A 20,106-nucleotide genomic window follows, 5' to 3' on the forward strand; every position below is an offset into this window, starting at 1 on the left:
TTTTGTGACTATATCAATAGTTTTGTTCACATTACAATAATATTGTCTTGGCCATGAGCACAAGTTAAAAGTCGCTCCTTGAAATAATGTGTAAATACCATTGAATTGATAAATTCTATATGGACATGATTTTACGATTGGACTGATTATGCACTGATTGGAATTTGAGATCACCATGGACTAAACATGCGCCATAGTACATGTGCAGTTCATTGATGTTGGATGATACTGACTGTCGGTCATTGAGTAACAATTGAATAAACTAAAAGTATTTAATTCTGTGATATTAAACTTCATGTTTGACTTTCACCTCTCCAAGATATGCTGTATTATATTTGTAGTTTATTGTGCTCATGGCCAAGTCAATATCATTGTAAAGTGAACGAAACTATTGATATAGTCACAAAATATTGATTTATTATTATAAATAAAGTTGAACAGGACTTGGCTTCTATGCGATCTCAAAACTTTTTATGGTGGAGGAATTGCGTAGAGGATTGGCTTTTTTTTTACATTTAATGTTTTTGGTGGGATTTTATAGTCTAGGAAAAGCTCGCTTTACAGCAAGTCCCAATAATATCATCCCATCCATTAAAATATAGAAAAATAATGAAAAGAATACAGCTTCTGTCAATGCTGTTAATGTTTTTGAGATATAAATAAATTCTAACATTCATTTGGACCATTTGGTAAATCAGACGTTCGAAATTTCCGATTTGCTTACTAGAGATATTTAGAATTTTGATAGCCCCATACAAGTAATGGTCAGATAGGCAGTCGCTCCTTGGGGCACACTGGTACTCAGCTGCACCCGATTAGACTGGAAGCCGACCCCAGCATAGTTGGGAAAAGGCTCGGGAGGTGATGATACAATTAATGTCTTCCTATCTCCAGTAGGTAAGCGAAACAGATAGATAGATAGAATATTGAATAAAGCCGTGATTTCGAAGCTTAAGATTCTAAATTCAATTTTTGACATTTGTTTTTCATCAAAATAAGGTTTAATACCAGCTTGTTGAATAGTCAGGTATGAATCTGGTTAGTTAGACCTACTTCGTAAAAGGCCAATGAACTGCTATTTAGGTCATCCTAGGACCTACCTAGATGCAGCAAATTGCAATCGCCAATGACATTACTGGCTGAATATTTATATCTTTGCTTACACAAGCGTCACTTTTGAAATTAGATTTACGATTCACAGTCCTTTTTATATAACTTTTATTTTATTTACCACATTTAGGTACCAAAAAAATAAAAAACATCCTAGTAAAACTAAAAAACTGTATTAAAAAGCGTAAAAAGTCGAAAAATTCATCCCACCATCGTTTTTTTTTTGTATTTTTTTTAAATATGTGCCTAATGGCATGTACAGACGTTGTTTTTTTTTTGTTGAAAAAAAAGTTAAAGTGTAAAAAGTACGCATTACTTACCTGACTAAAATGGAATTCTCGGGGCAGCGACATTGCTTTATATCGGGAGGCAAAGATATACAATTAAAATGGTCTTCCGATTCCGTACACTCTAATTTAAACGCACTTTTTTGGACGGCATGAGCCGTGCTATACATTTGTTTAAAATAACCAATATCCTTTAAAGAAGCCGTTTTAACTATTTTCAAAAACCCCACAATACGAAATTCCACCAAATTATTATTATTTTTCTAAGAAAAATCTCCTTTTTCTATGTTTTTTATGGGTTATTCTATCACGGCTTGCAAACCGACATTTTTAACACAGATGAAAAATTTCTATCGCGTTCTTTTTACTACTAATTTTTCGCGCGTTTTATTTTTATTTTTTTGGTATTTTTTGACTATTTTTTGACTATTTTTTTCGGTATAAAATTGTATGTATGTTCGTCTAGACGTGTCACGAACTATATAATGTATTTATGAGCACCGAGTCTGCGCAGTAGGATAATCGATATTTGAGTGAATGTACCTACTGATTTAGTTCATTCGTGAATGAATGAATGAGCGTGTAATGTTGCTGAAGAAAATGTTGTAATTTTTTGTGTCGGCAATTTGTCTTTTTCGCAGATTAATTTGATATTGGAATCATGCTTCGATAATATATCGGTAACTTTTGCGCTTAGTTTAGCTTGTCTCGTCTCAGTCAAAGATGACACCAGAAGGAATAGTTTTATATCATACTACGGCGTAGTCGTCTTAGGGTCCGTTCAGACAGACCGACTCGGAAAACAGAGCAAATTCTTAACATGTTGAAAATTGAGTACTTAGTATTTGAAGTAAGGTTTATTTTTGAATGCGCACTGCTTTTGTCATTGAGAATGCTCGAATGCGCTCGGTGTGAAATAATAAGAGGAGCCGAACGGCTCCGATCGTGTATTTTTTCTTGACGTTTGGCTCCGTTTGCATGCTCGTTAATACTCGCGCAGCCGATCCGCTCCGGCCTGTGTGAAAAGAAAAATGCGCGCCGATGCTCTCCGACCCGGTCTATCTGAACGGATACTTATGTACAAACTCTTATATCGATACTACTACTTCATATCGATGTGCCCAAAGAAAGCACTACGCACATACTTGTACCAACTGCTACGGCGTAGTCTCTTCTATGCTACGGCGTAGTCTCTTCTACGCTACGACGTAGCTACTATACAGCGTACGGAGGTTGCCCGGGTAACTGGGTTGAGGAGTTCAGATAGGGCAGTCACTCCTTGTAAAACACTGGTACTCAGCTGCATCTGGTTAGACTGGAAGCCGACCCCAATATAGTTGGAAAAAGGCTAGACGGATGATAATTTGGCGAAAGTTAGGCAGATACAATAAAAATTTACATTACAGCGAAAAACTTGGGTGTCATTCTAGATTCTAACTTATCGTGGTCAGCCCAGGTCAATGATAACTTCATTGACCTGGGCTGAAAGTTCGCAAAGTTCACTACACTTTTCATACGCTGAAATGTCTTCAACACTTTTTGCCCTTGAAAACCAAAATATCACTTGCTCAGACTCTCATCCAACCCATTATAGAATACGCCGATGCCTGCTATCTGGATGCCACAGAGGCGCTGTTAAATAAACTTGAGCGCTTGCAAAATCTTTGTATTCGTTTTGTCTTCAATCTTAAAAAGTATGATCATGTTTCACAATTTCGCAAGGATCTCAAGTGGCTCCCTATTCGTCTTCGCAGGAACACCCGCATTTTGTGTCTTCTATTTAATATCCTCTTCAATCCCAAATCACCTTCATACCTGCGGGAACGTTTCTCCTTTCTCCGCTCACCTGATGCGTCCTGCAGGACTCATCTCAAATCCCTACTTAAAATCCCTTCCCACTCCAGTGATTTCTATTCCTACTCCTTCACCGTGCACGCTGTACGGCTGTGGAATAAGTTGCCGCCTGAGCTGAGGAGCTGCCAGACTGTTGTTTTATATAAACGTAAGTTGAAGGAACACTATCTTTCCTTACCATCATAGATGCTTATAGTATTTATATATTTTTATACGTATATATATTTTGATATTTATTTTATATACCTATATATATTTAGGTTAAGTTAGTGATTATTGTATTTTAGTTATAGCTTTCTTTCTTTTTACGCACTCTATCTGCAACTCTTTCTATTCTCTCTCTCATAACGGGCCAGCTGGAAGAGATTTCTTATAAAATAAGCTGTGCCTTTGTACTATCTGTTCTATTTTTCTTCTTGTCTGTATTATGTGTGTGTACATAAACTGTTAAATAAATAAATAAAACAAACATACAGATTTTCACATTACCATTATATTTAAATTCACTAAACATTTTTATTTTTATTTAATTTTTATTTTGTATTGTGATATTAACGTTATATTCTAGCAATCTACAACATGCGTAATCTATAATAATATGTCAAAATTTACATTTAATTTACAATTTTCAACTGCACTCATTATTAATGACGTCATTTATGTTAAAAAACAGACCGTCAGCCACGGCGGCTGTTCTCATATAAGATCAGCCAGCTACGCAGGACATATTATAGTGCAGGCACATTTGCGTGGACACAGGTGCACTCACTATTCCTTCACTCTCACAGCGCGATGGGACGACAATCCGACACCACCGGAGAGAACACAAGAGTATAAAATCCCTTTACTAAGGGAACAATTTTTAGAAACTGCGACTAGTGTCAGACATAAATACCTACACTGGTCACACTTCCAACTATTTTCAGTGTTAGCACTGAAAAAAATTTTGCACGTCATAGCGGCAAAATTTTAAACATATTTTTTTACTGTTTTTCATTAAAATAAATGACGCAATGAATAATAAATGCAGACCTTAACATAGATTATGCTATAACTGTTTTTTTTTTTTTTTTCATAATAAGTATATAATATACCATTAAAAAGGAGCTCTGACAATTTTCGTTTTAAATTTAGGCACTTTCGGATCAATAGCAAGCTGTATTCTATACGCTATCCAAAATTGGTAGTGACAGAGTACAAGTTTATCAACGAAAAGAACTGATACAGACATGCGACTTTGCGACTAAGGGCCATTCCCAATATAATATCTGCCCGTTGAGAGATAGAAATTTGACATAACTCGTATGAGGTTCATATCAAAATTCTATCTCTAGTTATCAAATCAACCGACGGATCGAATATTGGGAATAGATGTAAATCGTGTGACAGCGAAAGTCGTGCTTTAAAGACATACTTATTTGTGACATATCACTTATGTATGGGACTTAATTTTGTAATGTTATAGTGCTTTCAAACTCTTATTTTTTGTACAAATATTCTAACACAGTGTGAGATTCCTATTCCTCTGAAAAAATGTGGATAAGAAAGAGCCGATATTTCAATAATCAGACGACTAACAATATATGTCATTTTTCTTGACACTGTCAAACTGACGTTACCTGATGATTGAGACACCGACTTCAAAAGTTCGCGACAAAAAAATCGCAAAGTCGCACGTCTATTTTCTACAATTATTGCTTAGAACACCCTAGACTGAAATATATATTTCAGACCACGCGAAGAGTTTTCAGTTACTATAAAATTTTAATACTTTTATTTTAACATAATTTTTGTATGTATTTTCATATTAACACGCTATCATTAAAAGGTGAACCGGCAGAATCAAGACTTACCCAATTTTCAAAAAAGGCAATTTTTTTTTCAAAAACCTTCGATTATAAGCTAAAATCTACAAAAAATCAAAATAATCTGAGTTTTCTCGAGAAAAAAAAATATGGCCTTTTTCGAAAATCAGTAACTTACTTTTTATATAATATAAAATTGACAAAACATGTATTACACTCTAATTTTTGATTTTTATTATTTTTTTACAATTTCCCATTGCTTATGGCCTTTTTTGCTCCAATATAATATAGCAATATTTTTTTTAGTGTTCGTAGTAGATTTTGAAAATTTCCTTTTTTTGATTTGTTTTGTACTATTTTTTATTTAGGTGATTTTTCATTGAAATATAGACTTGAATATCAAACTACAGTTTGAAATGTCCTTTGAAAAATGGGCAAAAAAGGTCTTATACTGCCAAAATAACGCTGTATTTACCATATCTATGTATAGATCAGATAGGCAGTCGCTCCTTGTGGCACACTGGTACTCAGATACATCCGGTTAGACTGGAAGCCGACCCCGACATAGTTGGGAAAAGGCTCGAGAGATGATACCAAATACCTTGACCGACCATAAACAAAAATAAAATACTAGAGTAACAAACTAAACCTCTGTTATCGCGCGAAAAATATAAAAAGATTACAATATTTTTAATTCACAGATTCAAAAAAAAATCTGAGAATATTTTTTATCTATATCACGCTTAAAAATTGGCTTAAATTACTGAAGTATTTTACTATCCGCACCAAATAAATTTGCCTACCTGAAGGTAGCTATTTAACGCCTCGGATTGCGTTCATATATTTTTTTTTTACTATTGAGGAGTCAATAGTAGCCAACTTCTTGAAAAGGCCTAAATGAAATAAAATGATTTAACTTTGACATGCAAACTTATTTGGCGCAAACAAATGACAGCCGACGTCACTTTTTGACAGCCTCACAACATGACACTGGCTGTTTTGGTCATACTTTATTAAGATGTCAAAAAGCAAACAGTCGGTTGTCTTGATTTTTTTCTTGCTTTTAAATGGTTGGTCAAAATAATTTGGCAATTCAAAAAATCAGAGTTTGAGAAGGTCAAATAGGCAGTTGCTCCTTTAAAACACTGGTACTCAGCTGCATACGGTTAGACTGGAAGCCGACCCCAACATAGTTGGGAAAAGGCTAGACAAATGATAAGAAAAAAAAAACGGTTGAACTATGTTAAAAATTTTCAAAATCCACCACAAACATCAGTAATAAAAACTAGTAATCATTAAACATAATTAATATAATAATGTTGAGACTAATTAAAAGAAAAAAAAACTTCATTCATTTATTATATTGGGTTCTTCTTAATGTCAAACAACTAAAAGGCGGCAAAAAATAATTCTGACAAAACTCGTGACAGGTGCTGTCAAAATCAGACAGGCGCTGTCAAATATGACAGTTGCTTCAAATGACTACCGCTTTTAGCAATACTTAAAAGCGCTAATCTATTCTAATATAAGAGGGTAAACTTTGCGAGTTTGTGACGTTTATATGCCTGTTTCTGCTGAACAGATTTTGAAAATTATTTTACCAATAGAAAGCCACGTTATTTGCGAGTGGCACAGGCTACATTTTATCCGGGTGCGGGAAGTAGTACCTTCTCTTTTAATAGGTTTTTCATTTTCTCAGAATTATTTCTCGCGCATTAACCTATACAGACGGCACGTTAAAATTTAGACAACAAATCATTTAGTGTGCGTCTGTCCTAAATATATTTTTAAAAATCCTTACTTGGGGACATAGGCGTATATAATGTAATAACAAATAATATTTTTTAATGCACTAATATTGTTTAATTGGTGTGTAATCTTAAAAGAGACTTGACGATTACGATTACCGTTTTTTACGGTTACCGATTACATTGATTACCATAAGGTAATTTGACGAAATTTTTGGGCGATATAAAGTACATGCATTATTGCATGTTTTAAGAGAGAAATTTCATCTCATTGATATTTGCCAAAAAATATAAAAATATGAGACACCCCAAATATTAAAAAAATATTAACTTTAAGGTTACACACCAACAAAAACTATTGAAAAAAATACTAACCGAGATTTAATCACTAGAATTAACAAAAGAAAATAATAATAACTAAAAACCAAATTTTCATTTTAAGACTAACTTTTTGACGCTTGAAAAACCTTACAATTTGACTGAATTCATAAATATTAAAAAAAAACTGTAAGCATTGAAAAATGAGCGGAGATGCGATAATGTAGGTAGGTCAGACGCCTTCTTCTAGCTCAAGTACGACTGGCATGACCAAAACGATCAGTTACTGGTAAATTAACTAGGGGTTTTGGGTCTTTGAGACATTTGCCAACGATTTTTGGTGTTACAAAAAAAATGGGCGGGTCCAAGGAAGAATAAGGGCGGAGCTAGTAACGTTCCTCGTCCCTCGCCCCGCATGTTGTCGCGCTAATTTCTTAAGAGATTTTGCGTTATGACATCTCCGCTAGTCATTTTGTTCTGCACGGGACGACCAAAGAAACGATGGATGCATGGCAAGTGTTACTTGTGAGATGACGGCAGATAGAAGAGTATGAAAGAATAATATAAATTATTATCTTTACAGAAAGCCAGGTTATATTTTATCCAGGACAGGAAATTGTGTCTTAAAAACGTGGGGGAAACGCCACGAAACAGCCTTTATATTCTACTAATATTATAACCGCGTAAGTTTGTATGTACGGATGTTTGTGCATCTGACACGCAAAAACTATAAGTTTCATATTGATGAAACTTGATAGTAATATTATATAGCTTATATAACAGAATAACATATAGGCTTCTTTTTATCCGGGGACGGGAAGCAGTGATCTCGGGACGCGAGAGTATTAGTTTTTCTATACTTATGAATTTAGTCAATATAAATATTATTGAAAAAATCGGTTTTAAAAACCCGTCATTTATGAAAAACTACAAGAATCCCTGTTAAACATAAAACATTAAAGAGTTAAAATTAAACCTTTTTTTACAAGTAAAAAAAAAAAACTAACCACGGATTTTTTCAAAACTTGACATTTCAAAAAGCTTTGTGATTTTTTTTTCATTCAGTGCAAATCAAATAATGATTTGGGGTCGCATATCAAAATGTGTCAAAACTTTTTGAAAAATCAAGTTTTGAAAAGATCAATTTTGTTTTAAACGACTCGCTAAAACTATTCAGAAATAAGCAGTTTAAATTTTATTTTCTCTTGAAATTTAAAATTTCCACTACTTTCAGAAATCAAAATTACATTGCGTTTAGACTGAAATTTATTGTTGTTTGTTATATTACAAAAATCTTTTTTACAATTGAAAATGTTTTTAAAAACTTCAATTTTAAGAAAAAAGAACAATAAAATAGGAATTAATTTTGATATTTTTGTTAAACACTGGTTTTAATTTATATTATTTGAAATATTAAATGTAATTAACCAGTTAACAAATCAAGAGGTGGCCCGGGTAACTGGGTTAGTAGGCCAAATAGGCAGTCACTTTGTAAAGCACTGGTACTCAGCTGCATCCGGTTAGAATGGAAGCCGACACCAACATAGTTGGGAAAAAGCTATGCAGATGATGATGATTTAATTAAAAAAACATTTCTGTAATATAACCAAATGAATTTCAATCCTATCATTTTTTATTTATAATCCATTAAAAATATCTTTGACAAAAATGAAAACCAAAAAAAACTCAAATTATTTAAAAAAAAAACAATTTTTACTTGACGTTTACCACTTCTGTCAAAAATTCAGTCAACAGATTATATAAAAATTCGCGCCAAAAAAATCCCAGAGATTTTTTCATTGAAAAAAGGAGGTTCTATTTAAGTGAAAAAAAAGTTTTTTCTATACTAAAATATAGCCTAACCCAGACTATAAAGGTACGTTTTAAATTCTAGCTGCCGACCGCACATGCTGCGACTGCGTGAAGTCGGCCGCAGCTGCACTACTGAGGCTCAATTCTGCTAAGTTAATAATGTCAAAATTGAATAGAAATTGAATCGCAATAGCAGTTTTAACCTTATCGGGCATTCTGCTACTAATAAGACCAATCGTATTCCAATGACATTTCATTGGTTTGCCATTTGGTCTATACGGTAGTCTGCTCTACAATCATATTGCAATCGTAAATCATTTGCAGACAATATGATTCAATTGAATCACAGAAACGGATAAAAACGTTTATTTAAAAGGAAAAATAGAGGAATGCCACATACGCTTCAATCGTAATTGAGTTGTGATTGAATCTTAGTTGGATATTAATCGTAGATCCGTTCGGTTACAGCCTTTTTATCGTCCCACTGCTGAGCTGCGGCCTCCTCTCGGACACGGAGAAGAATTGAGCATTAATCACCACGCTTGCTCAATGCGGGTTGGTGATTTCAGACTTAATAGTTAAGTAAAATTAGCAGAATCAAGCCACTGGTTTCTATGTATTTATATGAAAAATTTTGAGCTATCGACGGAATTCATGCAGTCGCTTTGCAGTCGGCAAGTATCATTCAAAACTCATTTTAACGTGCATTTTTTTCAATATACATGTTTTTTTTTAATCAATATACAATACGAATTTTATTTTTATTTTTTTAATCTACTTTTTATCGGCTGTTCCCAATATTCTATCCATCTATTGAATTTTGCCTACTAGAGATAGAATTTAGAAATTAGCTCCATACAAGTAATTTCAAATTCCTATCTCTAGTAAGCAAGGCCAACACATAGATAGGATATTGGAAACGGCCATAAATCCTTAAAAATTCAATGGACAGCCGTATTTAGGCTCTTTTCGTATTTTTTTTCGATATTTGAGACAGATTCAAGTCTTTTCAATTTTATTAGTGGATAAAGGAGTTAAAAAACGGAATAAACAAAAAAAATGTTTGTCACCTTGAATTGTGACATGAAAAATAGATCCGGAATTCCGGATCCGGATTTACGGACTTTGAATTCCGGTTTTCGAAATCTGTAACTGAATTTACAGAGTTCAAGTAGCGAGTGACGAATCCGAATCCGGAATTCCGGATTTTAAACGGATGTCTGTATTTTAAAATTCATTAAAACAATCAAGTCTAGTCTCAAATTGAAAAAAAAAAGTTAAAAACTATTCTATTATTTTTACGAGCTAAATATTCACATAATAATGTTACCATACATCATTTTTACACTATCATATTTTTTTTGTAATTTTTTTCACCATTATTATTTCCAAAAAAAAAAATGCAAATTTTCAAAAAATGGAAATATCACAAAACCCTTCAAACTATACACAATGCTGTAACGAGGCGGGAGTATACAAAATACTTTCAACCTGTTCAGTGTTGCCAGAAAATTTGTACACGGGCAATAATTATTTTTACCAAAAAGGTTTTTTTCATTAGCCAAAAACACCTATTCGACCTACTTGGCGGAGTTTTTTCTCTGTACGTTGACCTTTTCCGTTTTTGTTTTGTCTTTTTTTTCTGTCTTGTCTATGGGCTTGGGTTTGTCTGCCTTGGGTTGGGCGGCTGGTTTGTCTATGGTTGCTGTTGGTTTTTTGGGTTTATTCGCCTTCGCTGCGGCGGCGTAGTTTATTGGTTTAAATCCGGTTGATTGGGTGTCTTCTAAGGGGGCTGGAGATGGCTGTGAAAGAGAATTTCTGGGGTTATTTTTCGTCATTTTAGAAAGTCGTGGTGGCCTAGTGGGTAAAGAACCAACCTCTCAAGTATGAGTGTATGTTCGATTCCAGGTCAGGCGAGTACCAATGCAATCCTACTTATATTATAAATGTGAAAGTTTGTGAGAATGTATGGATGTATGTTTGTTATTCAATCACGCAAAAACGGCTGGACCGATTTGATTGAAATTTGGTATGTAGATAGGTGATACCCTGGATTAACACATAGGCTACTTTTTATCTACACACCACGCGGGCGAAGCCGCTGGCGGAAGCTAGTTTTTCTATAAGTTTGTATGTACTTTCCGAGTAGATCTCGGACACATCAAACTGTAGGTATTAAAAAATTCTTTGGCAGTTGTTATAGGTAGTCAGACAGAAGAATTAAGTAAGAAAGCCTTTGTAACTGGGTTATGAAAGTCAGATAGGCAGTGGCTCTACGTGGCACACTGGTACTCAGCTGAATCCAGTTAGACTGGAAGCCGACTCCAACATAGTTGGGAAAAGGATCGGACCTAGAGTAATCTGTACCTAATATTACAAATGAAAAAGTTTAAAAAAAAATTGCTAGACATTTGTTACTGGACCGATCTGAAAAATTCTTTCACTGTTGGGGCGCTACACTCTTCCCGAGTAACATAGGCTACATTTTATCCCGGTACGGGCAGTAGTTCCCACGGGACGCGGGTGAAACCGTGGGAAAACGGCTAGTTATTAATAAATTACTTTTAAATTAGTTACCTTAACGTCACTCTCTTCACTTTTCTCTTCAATCTTTGTTTCACTCTTAACAGTCTTAACTTCTTTCTTCTTAGGCGTTACTTTAGTCTCCGATTTCACCGTTTGCGGCTTAGCCTTGCTCTTCACTTCCGTTTTGAGTGGTTTCTTTGTGTCTATCTTAGCTTTCGAAGGCTTGTCTTTGGGTCTCTTGTCTATGTCCGCTGCACTGACTTCCGGTGGATCTTTTTGTGGTTGTACTGAGTCTAAAAAGAAAAATCGATTTTAATTATAGACATATCTGCTGATAATCGTAAGTCGTGGTGGCCCAGTGGGTAAAGAGCCAACCTCTCAAGTTTGAGTGCGTCGTAGGTTTGAGTTCGATTCCAGGTCAGGCAAGTACCAATGCAACTTTTCTCAGTTTGTATGTAGTTTCTAAGTATATCTTGGTGTCACCAATGACTGTGTTTCGGATGGCACGTTAAACGATAGGTCCCGGCTATCATTTGAACATCTTTAGCAGTCGTTACAGGTAGTCAGAAGCCAGTAAGTCTGACACCAGTCTAACCAAGGGTTATTGGGTTGACTGGGTAACTGGGTTGAGGAGATCAGGTAGGGCAGTCGCTCCTTGTGGTACACTGGTACTCAGCTGCACCCGGTTAGACTGGAAGCCGACCCCAACATAGTTGTGTGCAGGCTCGGCAGACGCTTACCTTCTGTTTTGTCTTGTTCCGTGTGTGTCGGCGTGTGTGTTGTCGTGTCTTCTGCGCTTGGCTGTGTGACTGGAGCTGGGGCTGTTTCTTGTCTTTCTTCTGGAAATGAGAAAATTATTTTAAAGTCGAACCTTCATAAAATTACGAAATTTATTTCAGAATACAGGGGCTAAGACTTAAAAAGGTTATGAATCCTGCTAATATTAGAAAAGCGCACGTTACTGATGATTCGATGTATTGACGTTCGATGTATGTATTTTTGTTACGCTTTCACGCAAAAACTGGATAGATTTTGATGAATCTTTGTATTAATATCTATATGTATAATAATTAATGCCACTTTTCGTTGTAGTTTTATAACTCAAGAACGGTCTCACCTATCCAAACCAAATGTTTAGGCTTTGTTCGGACTATTCAGTAGATGGTTTATGTGAAGTTTGCACAAAATCGATCGAGCGGTTCTTCATTTATTTACGTAGCGAAGCCACGGGACGCGGGTGTAAGCTAGTATTGTATGTAATATTACCTGTGGCGCCGGCTAGTGGCCTGGTGGGCACGAACTCGGCGGCGAGGGGGTTGAGCGTCGACCGGGACACCGTCTCCTCCAGGGATAAAGACGACGCTCCGTTACTTGTTCTGAAAACCAGGGGAAACGGTTAAAGTTAATATCAAAGTTAAGGTTAAAGTTAAAGTCAAAGTGAAAATTGAAGTACAAGTTATTACAAACTTACAAGTCAAAATCAAACCTAACATTTTTTTTATATCAAATTGACCTATGAAAACTTTTTCGGAATGCCAAACTAGTGGCGCGGTTCCAAAGAGTTGGTCTCATGGAGAAGAACCGGCAAGAAACTCCATGGACACTCTTTAAAAACCAATTATTTGTAATAGTTTTCAAGGTATTCCTGAGAAACTTATACAACTCAAATGAAGCTAATATTTGAGTAACTGGGTTGAGGGGGTCAGATAGGGCAGTCGCTCCTTGTGGCACACTGGTACCCAGCTCCATCCGGTTAGACTGGAAGCCGACCCCAACATAGTTGGTCAAGGCAGAAGCTGATGAAACTCACGTGGGATAGTGGTGGTTGTGTGCGTTGTGTGGTCGGTTGTGTCTCTCGTAAAGCATCGCTTCAAGCTAGCTATTCAACTAAACGGCTAGGCGGATAAGGAGTGGAATTTACTGACGTGGCATAGTGACAGCATCGCTTCAAACTAGTCATTCAACCAAACGGCTAGACGGATAAGGAGTGGGAGCTACTCACGTGGGATAGTGGTGGTTGTGTGCGTTGTGTGGTCGGTTGTGTCTCTCGCGCTGTTCGTCTTCGAGCATCGCTTCGATGCACTGTTCCATTAGGGCTTCCTCTTCTAACTGTTGCATAACCTGGGAAATTAATTATTTATTGAGATTATGTGATTGCAGATTTAGGTGGTGATTTACCGCCAATTAACGCAACTAGCCCAATCGCTCATCACGCCCGAACTACCAACATACCTCCTCCATCTCGAAACTGCCCCAATTCACCTTCGCCACATCTCACATGCCTTCACTCCCCCAACTCATAACTTCACTCAGCCTTACAGAATTTCTACAGCTCTTCTTCTGTCTAACCTTCACAACTCCCCTAACACACACGTCCCCAACTCACACACTCTACTAAAAATCAAAGGTATTTATTTCATACAGACTATTACAAGTGCTTAAGACATCTCAATAGCTAGGTGCAAGTCCTTTTTTTGGTCCCGCTGGGGTTGCTGACATCTCTTTGACTCACGCGTGGAACAACGCGCGCCGTCGGCACGGATCTGTCGTCTAAGCAGACAGAGGGACGATGAGCCACCCGAACTCACCGCCCACAGACCCACGCCTACGGTGGCCGGGAGTCATCTCGCGACACCCGGCGCCCATGGTGTCTACCTGGTCCAGCGCGGCGGCCGGGATGAGAGGTGCGAACTCTCTGGCGTTCCGCCTCCTCCTTCTCGAGCATGACCGCTTCGCAGAAGGAGGCGACAGCATCCCATTCCCTCCCTCCCCGGACCATGGCCTGAACCAGGGTCGGACGCGAGAGGTCGCCGCCGCCCAAAGCCTCGACGAGGACCCGGCGCCCAAAACCTCGACGAGGACCCGGCGTAGGTGCAAGTCCTCAAAGCCATTTACACTCTAAGTCATCATTACCCCAACTCACACACACCGCTTTCCCCAACTTGCACACACTACTCCCAACTCACACACACTACTCCCAACTCCAACTCTCACTACTCCCAAACTCAAACTACTCCCCAAGTCACACTACTCCCCCAACTCACATACACACCTTCCCCAACCCACACACACTCCCCCAGCTCACCTGCTTATCGAACTCCTCCTCGTTCTCCATCCACATGTAATCAGCGAAGTCGTCGGGCTGCGGCTGTGCCGGTACGGGCGGGTACGCCGCCGGGGGGTAGTACGCGCCTGCCATTACGTAGCCTGGGAATATAACGGAAATATAATTTAAAAAAAACACCAGAGATACACACTTTTATAGTGCTAGCTAGCTTGTGGTGGTTGGATAATGTCATCATCTAACAAGCCGTTTATGTTGGGTCGGCTTTAAGTCTAACCGGATGCAGTTGAATACCGGTGCTTTACAAGGAGCGACGAGGTACCCGGGCAACCCAGTACCTACCCCTTGGTAAGACTAAAGTCGTGTTAGTTACTCCACTTATAACTCAAGAACGGCTGAACCGATTTAGCTGAAAATTGGCAGGGAGGTAGTATAGAGCCAGGAGAAGGACATAGGATTTTTGGACATTTTTGTCACCATCCGGCTAGCGGAAGCAGTTATCTCGGGACGCGGGTGAAACCGCGGGTGGAAAGCTAGTTATGTATGTTTGTCTTACCAGGCATATGAGCTCGGGGGATGTGAACAGGGTAGACCGGGGGCCGGTGGATTCCCGCGTCGCCGCTTCCGACCACGCCGCCGCCCACGCCGCTGTCTATGATCACGCCGTTTGGCTGTAAATTGTACAAAAATATCATTATGGAATACTTGACGTAATAACATGATTGTAAATAATTTAGTTTTTCAATAGTTTTTAGTTCTTAGCTGTCGTATTAGGATAAGAGATCCTGTAAAGATAGTTTAAGGTGTTTTTAAATAAATAATATCATCATCGTCATCATTGACATATTATCATCTATTACTACATCGTCGTCATCATCTAAAATTCTAGATAATCATCATGATCATCCATCATCATCATCTTATCATCGTCATCATCATCATCATCATGATCATCCATCGTCATCACCCATCATCATCATCATCATCACATCATCATCATCATCATCATAATCTTGCTCCTCCTGCTCTTATGCCATGTTATTAGTGGTCGGCACATGGCACATTTTTTTATCGGTGAACGAGAAGTTTCCCCCGGATGCGGGTGAAACGTTTGACATAAAAAAATATAATATAGAGCAGTGGTTCTTAACCTTTTTGTCATGAGGGACCACTTTAGCAAAAGTTTGTCTTGCCGGGGACCACCCCATTGGTTTGCCTAAATAGAGAAACATTTTTTTGGCCGTTACTTTACTGAACCAATTTGAAAAATTATTTCACTGTTGGGGCGCTACACTCTTCCCGAGTAATGTAGGCTATATTTTACTCCGGTACGGGCAGTAGTTCCCACGGGACACGGTTTACCAGCTATTACTTCTTCCCAGCAAAAACACATAGGAAGTGGTGAAGGGCGGGCGTTTTGGGGGCTGTCTTTTGTAAATTTGACCTTCAAAAAGTGCTGATTTTCAGCCCACTTTGAATAAATGACATTTTATATTAAAAAAGAGAATTCACATACCTGCCACTGGCCGTTTTCCTCGTTGCCATAATAAGCTCCAACGTTAGCAGTCGTCTCCGGTATTTTCATATTTTTAAAATTAAAATTCTTCTATCCACTTAAACACTAATTAAAATTAACGAAAAAAAAAACTTAAAACTTTATTTTAATTATCTATACTTAATGAGTTGAAACTTATTGGTGGGTAATTTTAAAATTTGAGCGAGTTTCTAGCAAGGGAGGGTAGGGTAAAAATAAATGTTTCAATTTGTTTCGTGTGTATGGTGGCTATCTTCATTTCTGGTGTTCTCGGCAACTGAAAAATTAAAAAAAAGTCGTTAAAAAGTTGCACAACTGTTGCGCGATAGTTGCGCCACTAAACATATATCTTTATCTTTGTTTGTAAAATTGACTGCAGAAGTGTTTGTCACTATAAAACATCTTAAAAATAAAAACTTTAAACAGCTGAGCCGATTTTTGATAGAAACTGCTGAACGATTCTTGTTAAATCTTAGTCATAATATTGTTCATGTGTACATCGGAATCTATACTACTATTATAAAGAGGAAACACTTATATGCTTGTCTATATGTTTGCAATGGATAAAGTCAATAAAAACAACCTATAAAAAAAATACTGTTGGGGCGCTACACTCTTCCCGAGTAACATAGGCTATATTTTATCCCGGTACGGGCAGTAGTTCCCACGGGACGCGGGTGAAACCATTGGCAGAAGCTAATATAGTAATAATTTTATTATATTTACAATAACGTCTTATAATAATGGCTGACATAATAATGTAGTCTTGTGTAAGCAATGAAAGGCTAACTTTTTCTAAACATAACTTTTCAATGATGTTATGTTATGACTACTTTCCACCCGTGGTTTCACCCGCGTCCTAAGGTAAATACTTCCGAAACCTGGATAATAAGTAACCACAGAGAAAGGAAATATATCGGAGAGGTCATAAATAAGGTAGGTCAGGCGCCTTCTTGTAGCTCAAGCAACGTACGGTAGACGTGATCAGTTACTAGAACTAATGAGACGTTCGGGTTGTCTTGTCAAACAAATCAAATCAAAAATCGTTTATTCAAACTTGGCTGCAAAACAGCACTTTTTGAACATCAGAAATTTACAAAAGACCCAAAATGCCCACCCTTCACCACTTCCTATGTGTTATTGCTGGGAAGAAGAAGTGGCGCAACAAACTCCCCAGCAACACATGTCGGTCTGAAGGTTAGAAAAACCTCAAAACCTTGAAATCAAAAGAAATCTGGTCAAAATGATTAGTCTTGATTGATTTAATTTTGAAAATAGGCGGCATCTATAGAAGGTGTATGGGCAGAGCTGGTAACGTTCCTCAGCCCCTGCGACCACATGTTGTCGAGCTAGTTTTTTAGAAGGTAGTGCATTATGACATCTCCGCTAGTCATTTTGTTCTCTGTGTAAGTACCCTGTGTAAAGATGTGCTGAAACGCCACATGAAGAGATGTGACTTAGATCCGTCACACTGGGAGGCTATGGCGGCAGATAGGACCAAATGGAGGCGGACTATTAAGGACAAGGTGTGCGAGTTTGAGAGCCGGCGGAGAGAACAGCTCGACGCTAGGCGAGATGAGCTGAAGGCCCGACCACCCGCGGCCATCCAATACACCTATATCGGAGGAGTGCTGACTTGCAGTGAATGTGGACGGACATTCACTGCAAAAATTGGCTTTGTCAGTCACTGGAGAGCACACCAGCGAAGCTCTCAAAATTAAGCACAGATCCAAGTCACTGTGGCCGAAATCGGCCAGGATCAATATATATATAAGTACCCCTAGTCTTCCTCGAAAAATGGCCTATCTAACAGAAACAAACTTTCATATAAGTTTTCACATTCTCTGATTACAAAACGAGGAATAGGTTATAGAAATGTGTATTAAACTATGAGCAGTTTAAGCAAATATTTCATCATATAATTGCAAATTGCATTTAAAACTTCAATAGCTACCTATCTTATTGTAAATATTAAAGCAATTTATTGTGATAAGCTTGTCAAATTACTATTAAAGAACTAGTTTCAACCAGTTTTTTTTTTCTTTTATAGTTCGACATAGGGCTGCGGGATTGTTAGAAAAAGTTACCGCAACGCTGATACATAAAGGGCTCAAGAAGGAACATGGTGGGGTTCAGTCAGTAAGAGTCTGACACTCTTTCACGCTGCACCCACAGCCGGAGCAGTCATTTGATGATTTCCCAACAAAAAAAAGTTTGTAAAGTACCAATGTAACATTCCCAACTTATACAATGAACTTTACAAATCTAAAATTGACAATACGGAATGAGCAAGTGTGCTGATCAACGCTCATTCCTTCTCTGTATGAGAAGAGGTCAGAGTAGGAACGCATGTATGACAGTAAGAAAGCTAATGATGCATGTCTTTAAACATTGTTTGAAGTAAACAAAATCTTGTTTACAATATTGTCCTAATTTTTACATACATCTTGATTTAAGTTTTTATTCTATACTGGCTTCTGTCAATGGATTCACCCACATCCTGGATGATGATGCCACAGGATGCCTTCCTTGATAAATGGGCTCCTTAACAATAAAATAATTTTTCAAATCGGCCCAGTAGTTCTTGAGATTAGCGCACTCAAACATACAAACTCATCAGCTTTATAATATTTAGATATGTCTCTATGGTGAAAAATAGTTGAAAACATACCATGGCAACTTAAATAAAACAAATGATGAAATATTTCTTTTAAATTAGATTCATATAAATGGACATCTATTCCTATAAAAGATAAGAAAGGTAAGTCCCAATTTAAAAATAATGTTAGGCTTAGTTTAGGCAAACAGATAATTTTCCCGCTTAAAACCTCCTAAAGACAAAATAATTAAAACCTCGTTGGTGGAAATACAAGTAAAAAGAGGTTGGTTTAAATATTAAATAGACTTTTAAATATGTATATTACTATTAATGTAGCCTAGAACTATAATTTTATTCATTTCATCTCATTATCATTCAAAATCATGCTTCAGTGATAAACTATGTTGAGGAAAAAAGGTCATGCACTGGCTGAATAAAAGTATAACCTTTGCATGTGTACATTACAATTAAAAAGTTATAAAAACAATATGTCGACTCAATTCGCACTTCCAATAAGATTTTGCAATCTTATATAATAATATTATGAAATTAAGTGTCAACAAATGAAAGGTGTCCTGATTAAATAAATATTCAACTTTCTACTTTAGGCGGAACTTTCCACGTACGCTATTTACAACAGATAGTCCGTTCAGATGTAAATAAAAAATAAAAACGAACAACAGTGCATATGACATGCCAAAAATAGATCAGCCTAGAAACTAAAATAATTAATTGACCGACTTTCGTTATCATCGATTTTATATCGGAATCGCTCACCGAGACGTTCGTGAACATGTACGATTACAAATCTAGCGTCAACACCGTGTAAATGCAATTTAATTCGGGAAATATCCAACCGTCTGCACGTGTGCGTTGCGATAGCTACGTAATCTAGATTTAAGATACTCACTCATTTGACGCACTTTTAGTGCCTACAACGACTTGTAACGTGATCAACGTCCTCAAAATTTGTTTTGTGTAAAACTGGTGCACAAATAACTATAAAATAAGCACTATAACCTCCAATATTCACAATCCACACACAAGATCTCCAGCCCGTATTCGTGGCGGAAATGGCGACCGCTCTGAAGTCTGCGCGCTCCGACGTGCACGATCTACGCCCAACTTCGTTATAAAATACCAACCGGCGTTTTTTTATGAATTCGCATGGATTATTTATACTGAAATAAATGTAAATAAGGATAATATTACCTTTCTACTAGACAATCATACTCTTGTAAATTTAGCTGAGCCAAAAGAGTTGTCAAAATGACGAGTGAGTTCTTCGTTCAAATTATTTAATGGCTTTCTTGCATGTTTTTGTGGTATTATATTTTATGGCATTACAGGTCAATGTTTTTTTAATAGTCATCGCTAAAATAAGTTTAATGCAAACTCGTTACTGTAATCATTACTTTGCAATAGAGAAAGTCAAAATAAAGCAGACTT

The 20,106-nt window shown here is 37.1% G+C and overlaps 2 protein-coding genes across 2 annotated transcripts in view; both read right to left on the reverse strand.

Moving 5' to 3' along the window:
- Positions 1–9,025, reverse strand: part of LOC124644711 (monocarboxylate transporter 12) — a 47,502-nt gene extending 38,477 nt beyond the window's left edge. Inside the window, exon 1 of the mRNA XM_047184222.1 lies at positions 1,431–9,025. Within this exon, the coding sequence (XP_047040178.1) occupies positions 1,431–1,463 (33 nt within the window). The 5' untranslated portion in view covers positions 1,464–9,025. The remainder of the gene's footprint in view (positions 1–1,430) is intronic.
- A 634-nt stretch (positions 9,026–9,659) lies between these two features.
- Positions 9,660–19,733, reverse strand: LOC124644710 (fibrous sheath CABYR-binding protein). The gene is made up of 9 exons (XM_047184221.1): positions 19,568–19,733; positions 16,041–16,335; positions 15,081–15,195; positions 14,546–14,667; positions 13,463–13,581; positions 12,727–12,836; positions 12,201–12,299; positions 11,512–11,753; positions 9,660–10,736 (listed from the first exon to the last, which is right to left on the reverse strand). Exons 2-9 carry the CDS (start codon positions 16,107–16,109, stop codon positions 10,515–10,517), a joined length of 1,098 nt encoding a protein of 365 aa, XP_047040177.1. The 5' UTR covers positions 16,110–16,335; positions 19,568–19,733; the 3' UTR covers positions 9,660–10,514.
- Between the last annotated feature and the right edge of the window lie 373 nt (positions 19,734–20,106).

This window comes from Helicoverpa zea, chromosome 30 (genome assembly GCF_022581195.2).
Source record: "Helicoverpa zea isolate HzStark_Cry1AcR chromosome 30, ilHelZeax1.1, whole genome shotgun sequence".
NCBI lineage: Eukaryota > Metazoa > Arthropoda > Insecta > Lepidoptera > Noctuidae > Helicoverpa > Helicoverpa zea.

Excerpts from the sequence above, each read along its gene's own strand:
- LOC124644710 (XM_047184221.1), bottom strand. The coding sequence starts at position 16,109 with ATGAAAATACCGGAGACGACTGCTAACGTTGGAGCTTATTATGGCAAC. Across the intron at positions 13,582-14,545 it reads AGGAGGAGTTCGATAAGCAG|GTTATGCAACAGTTAGAAGA; the intron begins GTGAGCTGGGGG and ends TTAATTTCCCAG. Across the intron at positions 12,300-12,726 it reads GCCACTAGCCGGCGCCACAG|AAGAAAGACAAGAAACAGCC; the intron begins GTAATATTACAT and ends TCTCATTTCCAG.